Genomic DNA, 9,023 nt, shown 5'->3' with positions numbered 1-9,023 from the left:
AAAAAAAAAAAAAAAAAAGAAACATCAAAGATTAGAAGCAGCCACTAAAGGCCAGGAGACAGCTATAGAACTGATTATCCTGTATAGCTCTATATGGAACAGATCCTGTCTGACACCTTATGTTAGACTTGGAGCCTCTAGAATTCTGGTGTGGTAAACTGTCTAGAGCCAGCTCAGTTTCCTGTCCTTCATTACCATTGTGCTAGCAAATGAATACACAGCCCTTTGGAGGGAGAGGTGGGGACTTCAGGGCCCTACCCCCTTTCTAATCTCATTATGTTTATCTGAATTATGTTTATCAGAAGTAAATATAATTCTAGGTCTAGCATCCAGTAGGTGGGGTATTAGTAAGGTTTATCTAGAGGTACAGACCACATAGAATGTAAATTGAAAAGAGATTTACTAGCATCAAATATACGATACAATTACTTGGGCAGCCAAATATATCGACTATCTGCCAGGGAGACCAAGGGCCAATGGCTGCTCCGTCAACGAAACTGGATGCCTCTGTATTCATGATCTGGTGCTAAAGGCTTGGAGGATTCCCTGCCAGTCGCTGGTCTTCAGTCCATTTTGGAAGATGGGCCTAGGTTCTGATGTCGGTGAAGGATAAGAAGAGCCATAGCAGCCGCGCAATCAGGCAGGCAGGCAGCCGGTTGTTTGGAGTCTTGTCTGTATGCCTGAGGCAGAACCGTAAGGGAGAGCCCACTCTGAAGAAAGTTTCTTCTCCCGATAACTCCCTCATGGACTCATTCTTGGGTGTGCGTCTTTGTTGGTTCTAGCTTCTGCCAAGTGGAGGAGGAGGAGGCATGCTAAGTTTAATTAGGATACCAGTCTGTGGACAGGTATAATGGTTTCCAGGCAGTTTTAAGGGGTCAACATCTTTGAAAACAGATACACGGTGTCTCAAAGTCATATGAAACAGGCCCAGCTTTTCCCTAGCCTCCCCCCACCCACCCACCCAACAAGGCTCCAAATTTGGTATTAGAGAATTGTAGGGACAATTTCTTGGGCACTGTGTGGCAGCAGCAGCATCAGTCACTGAAAAGCTGATAGCCTATTAGCAAAAGGCCGGAGGAGGGAGTTCTGGGAGAGGCAGGGAGATTCACCACAGACTTGGAGGAAGTCGGATGTATGAAACCGAGGAGAGATAACTAGCCAGGTGGCAGATAAAGACTAGTCTACACGGGATAACCGAGTTAGGAGCCAGCTGGGGAACAAGGCCTAGCCTAGCTTAAGGCCTAGCATTAATTCATAAGTCTCTGTGGCGACCATAGAGAAGACCAAATGGCTTCAGAGAGTTGTTTCATTTGAGCATTTTACTGTGTTTGGAGTTAAATCTACAGTTAAATCTTCCTTCCTGGCACTTGTAATTATATTGCTTCAGATGACTTTTTTTCTTTTCTTTTTTTTTTTTGAAGCATGCAATTTCATAGGGTTTGGTTCTTGATTGGCTGTTATTGCCATTATCTGCCCACTGTTTTTTAGTTTTTTGAGACAGAGTTTCTCTGTGTAGCCCTGGCTGTCCTGGAACTCACTCTGTAGACCAGGCTGGCCTCGAACTCAGAAATCTGCCTGCCTCTGCCTCCCAAGTGCTGGGATTAAAGGCATATGCTACCACTGCCCAGCTCTCTCTCTCTCTCTCTCTCTCTCTCTCTCTCTCTCTCTCTCTCTCTCTCTCTCTCTCTCTCTCTCTCTCTCTCTCTCTCTCTCTCTCTCTCTCCTCTCTCTCTTTCTGTCTTTGTTCTAGAGATCTGTATAGCTCTGTCTGTCCTGGATCTCACTCTGTAGACCAGGCTGGCCTCAGAAGCCCTCCTGCCCACTGTTTCTTACTAAGTTCCATTTTATCTGCTGTGTATTTCGTTTCACTGGGTCACCTTGCTGGGTCTATACCCCTGTTCAGCCTGTTGAACTGTGGAGAAAGGCAGAAGGGCCCAACTCTCCCTAGAGCCCTAAAGCAGCGGCTAAACACTTTCAAGTAGATAAACGGGGCTGGAGAGAGAGTTCACCAGTTAAGAGTGCTTGTTACTTTTGAAGAAAGCTCCAGGTTTGTTCTAGCACTCTCATGTTGGCTAAGGGCAGTCTTACAGTTGAAGGGCATCTGGCGCCCTCTCTAGTCTCCTCTGGCACTGCATGCATGTGGCGCAGGGGTACACTTGCCTGCAAAACACCCACACACAAGCCTTAACAACCGTTAAATGCTCTAAAGTGTTGTTAAATGCTATTTAAAACGTTTTATCTTCAATTTAAGTCTTTATTGTAAACACTTTCTTGTCCCGATGTCAATAAGTAAAAATCCAGCTCTTTGAAGGACAAGGACATCAGCCTAGAGTGAGGGACAGTCCGCTAAGCAGCTCCTTTCCCCAGCAACCTGCTGGAATGCCTTCAAGTCCGGCTGTTTTGTGTACTTTACAATCAATGTGAAAATACTCCAGCCGCAAGCAAGCTAATCTACTGCGATTGAATCCAGGATACTCGATCCAGGAAGCCGCGCTCTGGCCACACCCACTCCAGACAGTCTGCCTCACACCCCGCTCAGTCGCCTTTTCGCAACCCATGAATTTTCGACAGCTATGATTCTTTCAAGAGGATAGGGAACACTTCCTTAGAAGAAACCAGTGATTGGAGAAATGTGAACTGTTGACCGGTTTTCATGCAAAGCTCGTGACTGCTTCCTATAGAAACCTGCGACCTGCAGAAATAAATAGTCCCTCGTTTGCATACCACGCATCCTGCCTGTATAACCAGATCAGTCAGCTCAGGTGTTTTAGAATTAGTTGGGGACACCTTCCTAGGCTGTTTCTTGTGGATGTAATATTAAGCTCCCTAAGAGCCTCCAAAATGGTCTTTTCTTTTTTTGTTGTTGTTGCCTACCTGGGATTTTTAATATAGGTAGAGAGGGCTGGTGATATAATAGACAGTGGCAAGAAGGTGGCTAAAGAGTACTAGAAATAAAATTGTGTGTGTGTGTGTGCGCCCGCGCGCGCGCGTGTATATGTATGTTTATACACATATATGTATGTGCATATGTGTATATATCCTCCCACCCTGGGAACAGCACCTTCAAAAATCCCACTAATGTTCCCAGCATGTCAGATCTACGCTTCCACGCCCCCAAGGTCATCTCAAGGACTGAGACACGGCCGGAGCTGCTCCTCGGTCAATGTCAGAGTGCTCCCAGGGTTACTGTGAAAAGCAAAAAAACCAAAACAAAATAAAACACACACACACACACACACTTTAAGGCTGGCGAAAACCCGCCAGTTTGTTGACACCACAGCAGGGACCCCGACAGAGTTAAGCGTTAAGGCTCCTGAGGAAGAAGAGGCTGGGGATCCGGGAGGAGGGTCACCTGGGCGACTTGGAAGTCAGCTCACGGCGGGGGTCGCACGTATCCCGAGGCGCCTCTGTCCAGCTTCCCCCCCGCCAGCCCGCCGCTCCTCTCGCGCCCCCAAGGGGAGGAAAGCTCCGGGCTTCTCAGACCTGACTTATCAGCCAATAGAAGCGAGCCTTTAAAGTTGCTGGGCGGGGCCTTCCCGGCCCGGCGTCCCCGCGCACGCGTCGCCCCACCCTCTCGGCCGCGCACGCGCGTCCCCGGCGCGCTCCCGGAGCCGGAGCCGCCCGCGCCCGCGCCCGCGCCCGCGCCAAGCAGCCCTGGCCGCGCCCCGCCCGCTGCCGGCTGCGGGCGGCCGCTGCGGGTCTGCAGGCCCCGGTTGGGGGGAACGCCTGAGCCACCGGCCATGGCCGACCGCGGATGCCCTCTGGAGGCGGCGGCGCCGCTGCCCGCCGAGGTGCTCGAGAGCCTGGCGGAGCTGGAGCTGGAGCTGTCCGAAGGTGAGAGCCGCGGGATTCCCCCTTCCACCACCCTTGCCAGGGACCCTCGCCCGGGACCCCGCCCAAGGGACCTGCGGGAGCGTCATCCCCGGGAACCTGCGGGGTACCCTCGTACGGGATCCCCGCCGGCCTCCCCTCGGCATCCCTGCCCGGGCGGCTCGCCCGAGTGAGAGCCCGCCAGCTTCTGCAGGACTGGCGGGTGCCCGGCCTCGGAAGGACACCGGGAGGGACTGGCTGGGAGGTGGGCCTTGGCTCACTCTTGCTGCCGGAGCGTGGTCTGGGCTTCCGAAGCGTCGAGGCCACGGTCCGGGCTTCCAGAGTCCTGCCTTGCAGCCCGGTGGGCCGGCAGGAAGCCCGGGATGCAGAAGCCGAGAGCCCCACCCCTGGAACCTCACTCAGACTGCCTCGTGAGCCTCAGTTTCCTCCTCTCTATAAAACGAGGCAAAAAAGAACGTTCGCCTTGTGGATTGTGAGGCTGAAGCGCATTAACCCATAAACAGATGTAAAACGGGTTAACACTTAAAAGAGGTTTCTTCTTTTATGGGAATGTTGATCCAAGTATTTGTACACTGGGGGTGGGGTCGTGGGGGGCAAGCTAGGGTCACGGTGGGGAGGTCAGAGGTCAGGTTGCACGGAGCTGGTGCTCTCCTTCCACGTTGTGAGTTCAAGGGAATGGACTCTGGTTGTCAGATTAGAGGGCAAGGGCCCGCCAGGCTGACCCAATCAGCCCTCTCTACCTGAGGATTTTTAAAAAAGTTAAAAAGTCAAATAAGTGGTTGTGAGACACAGACGAGGGAAATAATAGGACATCAGAGATGGTGATTGGCGCCTTCAATTTGGATGTTATGCCTCTTGGGATGCCTAGGAAAAGAATTCTGTTCTCCATAAACTGCCTTCCCTCCCGCCCCCTACTCTGGTGGGAAAGCATCTCTGCTTGTTAACTCTGCTTTTGAGACTTAAATGCAATTTGAACTTGTTAGAATCCATCTCCCTCCCCCAATTTAGATTGTTACGCTTTGCTGTAGTCAGTTTAGTGAATTTTCTGAGAATTCCCTTTTTTTCTTTTGATGTTGTTCTCTGCACGTTGGTCTGTATATTATATGCATGCCTAGTGTCCCTGGAGGCCACAATTGGGTACTAGATCCATGTCGGTGCTGTGATTTGAACCCAGGTCCTCTGGAAGAGCGGCCAGTGTGCTTACCCACCGAGCAGTCTCTCCAGCTCCGCTTTGAGAATTCATGATTCTCTTTGGAGGCGTGGTTGGGAATGATTCTGGAAAAAGAAAAAAAAAAAAGCTATTGTACTGGATTTGATATGGCTCCTCAGGGAAAATCCGCATAGTTGTAGTTTGGTTTTTGCATATCAAATGTGTTCTTGCAGATTGCTCCTCATTTCGGCTCCAGAATATCTGTTATTCCAGTTCCTTGGGGTTATAGGTTTTAATGCTCGCTAGGAGTTTATAGTTAATTAAATTATTTCCCCAAAGCAAAAACTTCGTAACTTGTGGCAGGACCGGAGTATCTCAGCTGAAGAATACCTCTTAAGTCAATTAAACAGTATCTTGTACTGATACTGTTTTAGCCATATGTGGGGTATATATAAGTAAAGGGTGTTAAGGCGGTGTGCCATGGTGAGGATCTGAAAAGAACAGCTTACGTGGAGAAAGGGGGCAGACAAGGGGATTGCAGAGTGCGCCCGCAACCCCAGAGTCAGTAATCATAGTTTCTCGCCCTCTCCTAGACTGGCACATTTCATTTTGCCACACGGGTTAAGTGATTACCTTGACGCTCGCCCTTGGCCCTGCTCACAGAGAATGTCCTAACCTTTACACTGGACCCTAGAGCTTGGGGTTATTGCCACATGTAGCTTTTCCTGTCGGGCTCAGAGATGCCTAATGGCACAGACTGTGTTTTGGGCAGACCTTCCGGAGCACTCACGTAGAGGCTGGCATCTCGTAAGTGTCACCTGGCACACCACTGATTTATAACATGTCTAAACGTGGGCTTGGCCAGCTGTAAAAGGAGGTGAACATTTTTTTTTTTTTTTTTTTACTGACGTTCCAAGGTTCCTGTAAAGGTTAACTCAGTATGTGTAAGGGGTTTGAAACAGTCAAGGTGTTTTACTTATAAACAAAAGGGATGTATTACTAATGTGTCATAGTCTTAAAACAAGTATCTCAGTATCTTTTCACTTTTATTTATTTATTTATTTGGCGTACAGAATAGCTTGACCATGATCTTTTCATACATGTACATAATGCTTTGCTTCTATTCGCCCCATTATCCTCTTTGTTCCCCCAACTTCTGTTTCCTTTTCTCTCCCCAAACAGCTCCCTTTCTGCGTTCAGTGACACATAAGTTCATATATGTAGAGAGTTAGATCTGGAGCCCACATATAGAAGAAAACATAAACATTTGTCTCTCTTTTCCTTAAAAAGAAGTTTCTTCTTTATTTTTTAAAAATTTATTTTATTTATATGAGTACACTGTAGGTGTCTTCATGCACACCAGAAGAGGGCCTCAGATCTCATTACAGATGGTTGTTAGCCACCATGTCGTTGCTGGGAATTGAACTCAGGACCCCTGGGAGAGCAGTCGTGCTCTTAACCACTGAGCCATCTCTCCAGCACCATCATTTGTCTCTCTTTGTGTCCCTAACGTGTAGATTTTCTTTACTTAGTTCCCCTTGGTATCTCATGTATGTATGTGTAGACATAAAGAGTTTCCACATTTGTTACTATTATTTTTATATTTTATTCAACCAAAGATTGTAAAAATGGAATCTTTCTTCCTTCCTTCTTTTCTTCTTCTTTCTTTCTTTCTTTCTTTCTTTCTTTCTTTCTTTCTCTCTTACTGTTTTCAGACAGGGTTTCTCTGTGTAGCTGTGGGTGTCCTGGAACTCACTCTGTAGACTGGACAGAGATCCACCTGCCTCCGCCTCTCAAATGCTATGCTTTTATGCACGGAAGGTGTGCACCACTATGAGATTCTCTCTTTCCTGGGGCTTTCTGTTTCCCATATTCAGGGCAGAGAGAAAAACTTCCGGTTTAGAATAGAGTAACGTCAGTTTCATAATACCCACATTTGTCTAAGTGAAGAATTCCTTAAAACTTGGGTTTGTCATTTGGTGGGTGCATTGGAGGGGATGGGAAGAGCTCAATACAGAGAAGCAGCTGCCTTTGTGGGAAACAGTGCTGAGAGAGATAGTACCAGGGTGGTCTAGAGAACTGCATGCCTCTCTCCTCTGCACACAAGCAGGAAATGGTGTTACCTGGACCATCTGGAAAATCCTGTGGGTCTTCCCTCAGCAGTGACTAGGTAGAAGAAGCACCTTGCGGTCTTTGTTCATAAAACATGGCCTCATCCTCCAACATTATCAGGGTATTTATCATCTGCCATGCCGATAAGGGTTGGCTCTCAGAGAAGGTTCTCTGTGTGTGTGTGTTTGTGAATGTTGTATATGTGTGTGTATGGGGGCGGGGGTGTGAATGTACGCATACCATGGCCTGAATTTAGAGGTCAGAGGATGACCTTTAGGGACTCATCCTCTCATGCCACCATGGGTTTCAGGGTTTGGTTGAACTCAGATCATCAAGCTTGACTGATCCGCTCTTTCACCTGCTGAGCCATCTTAACAGCCCTGAAACTTAAACATGTCGAAATAAATCGTAACTCTTTTGAAGTTATTTTCAAAAGCAGCAGCTACAACAGCAAAGACATGTCAGCCGCAGTTAAGAGCACTTGTTGCTCTGTAGAGGACCCTGCTCCAGTTTCCCACACCCGCATGGTGGCTCACAACCGTCTGCGCCTCCGGGTTCACAGACTCTAAGACTCTTCTGACCTCTATGGGACCTGGCACACATGTGGTACCCAAACACACATGCAGGCAAGACATTCACACACGTAAATTTAAGGTGGGGAAACCAAGGAACAGAGCGGAACAAAACCCTGACACACAATTATATACCCTTGAGCCATTGCCCTAAAAAAAACCGTGTGTTCTGTCCTACTGATTTGCCTTATTTGGTAAAGAGAGGGAGGGACTTAAGGGAGGTTGCCATAAATTGGCAATGGACAGCTTAAGTGACAAGAAGGCCATCCTAAGTAAGTGGGCTGGTTACTGGTCATGGGCATGAGAGGAATGGGGTAAACGAGGCTTATAATGAGCAGCTGTATAATGAGCAAGGAGGTTGAAGCAGCCTTTCCAGGGAAAAAGCCCAAGGCCAGGTGGATCCACTGCAGAACTCATGGCCAATTCCAGTGCTAACTCTAGATGTTCCGGGAGGTAGGAGAGGAGGGGACGCTTCCAAACTCTGACCAAGTCAGAATGACCTTGACACTGAAAACCACATAAAGCCATAGCTTTTATAACAGCTCTACCTCCGCAACAAAGAACGACACAGAATCCTCAACAAAGTTCTCAGAAACGGAATTTAGCATCCCATTGGAAAGACCGTTTATCGTGACTAAACTGGCTTTATCCTAGCACTCTAGAGATAGCTCACTGTACCTTAATCAATAAATGTAATTCAATACATTAATGGACTAAGTGACAGATATCACATCACCATCTCTAGTTGCAGAGAAAAGCTGTAAAAATCCATCAACCCTTCCTGATAAAAGTCACGGGGAGTCTAGGGCTGGAGAGCTCTTACCTCAGTATGATGAAGTTTGTTTCCGATAAACCTATATATAGCAAGCACCATACTCAAAATGTCCCCGTAACAAGGAAAGGGGCAGGTATGGGAGACAGCTCTGACCACTTATTACTCAGTATAGTGCTTGATGTCTAGCCAGGACAGTATAGTAAGGGAGGCACATAACAGGGATACACGTAGAAAAAGATGATGTAAACATATTCCCCTTTTCAGAAGCTATGACTCTCTAGATAAGAGACCCAAAAACACTTCACCAAGAAACCCTTAAGAGCTCATAAAGACACTCACCAGAGTGGCAGGGCACAAAGTCAACATATGAAAATCAGTATCCTTGATTACCAATGATTGACGGAGATCATTGGGACAGTCCCATGCACGGAGCCACACCAAAGATGAGGGACTGGCCATTGAAAGATGCGTCTACAGTAAAAAACTGGAGACGCTAACACTAAAGAAAGGCAAGGGGCCAAGCGGTGGTGGCACACGCCTTTAATCCCAGCACTTGGGAGGCAGAGGCAGGTGGATTTCTGAG

At 47.9% G+C, this 9,023-nt stretch overlaps 1 protein-coding gene and 2 long non-coding RNA genes across 7 annotated transcripts in view; 1 reads left to right on the top strand and 2 right to left on the bottom strand.

The window, feature by feature from the left end:
- Window positions 1-381: 381 nt before the first annotated feature.
- On the bottom strand, window positions 382-3,461 carry LOC116075072. The gene is made up of 2 exons (XR_004112406.1): window positions 3,353-3,461; window positions 382-785 (listed from the first exon to the last, which is right to left on the bottom strand). It is a non-coding gene; the product is annotated as an uncharacterized LOC116075072 (long non-coding RNA).
- Window positions 3,462-3,624: 163 nt separating this feature from the next.
- The window catches only part of Dip2a (disco interacting protein 2 homolog A), an 83,431-nt gene continuing 78,032 nt past the window's right edge, over window positions 3,625-9,023 (top strand). For all 4 annotated transcript variants that reach the window (XM_031346593.1, XM_031346592.1, XM_031346591.1 and 1 more), the window contains exon 1: window positions 3,625-3,834. In XM_031346593.1, the coding sequence (XP_031202453.1) occupies window positions 3,741-3,834 (94 nt within the window). In that variant the 5' untranslated portion in view covers window positions 3,625-3,740. The remainder of the gene's footprint in view (window positions 3,835-9,023) is intronic.
- The window catches only part of LOC116074280, a 28,703-nt gene continuing 24,041 nt past the window's right edge, over window positions 4,362-9,023 (bottom strand). The window contains exons 2-3 of one of the 2 annotated variants that reach the window (XR_004112163.1): window positions 5,036-5,106; window positions 4,362-4,571 (exon numbers count right to left, since the gene is read on the bottom strand). This is a non-coding gene — a long non-coding RNA (uncharacterized LOC116074280). The remainder of the gene's footprint in view (window positions 4,572-5,035; window positions 5,107-9,023) is intronic. The other variant, XR_004112162.1, reaches the window with a different exon arrangement.

Source organism: Mastomys coucha, unplaced genomic scaffold, assembly GCF_008632895.1.
Source record: "Mastomys coucha isolate ucsf_1 unplaced genomic scaffold, UCSF_Mcou_1 pScaffold3, whole genome shotgun sequence".
NCBI lineage: Eukaryota > Metazoa > Chordata > Mammalia > Rodentia > Muridae > Mastomys > Mastomys coucha.
The sequence above is the reverse complement of the archived record's forward strand: the minus strand, read 5'-3'. Positions and strand labels throughout refer to the sequence as shown.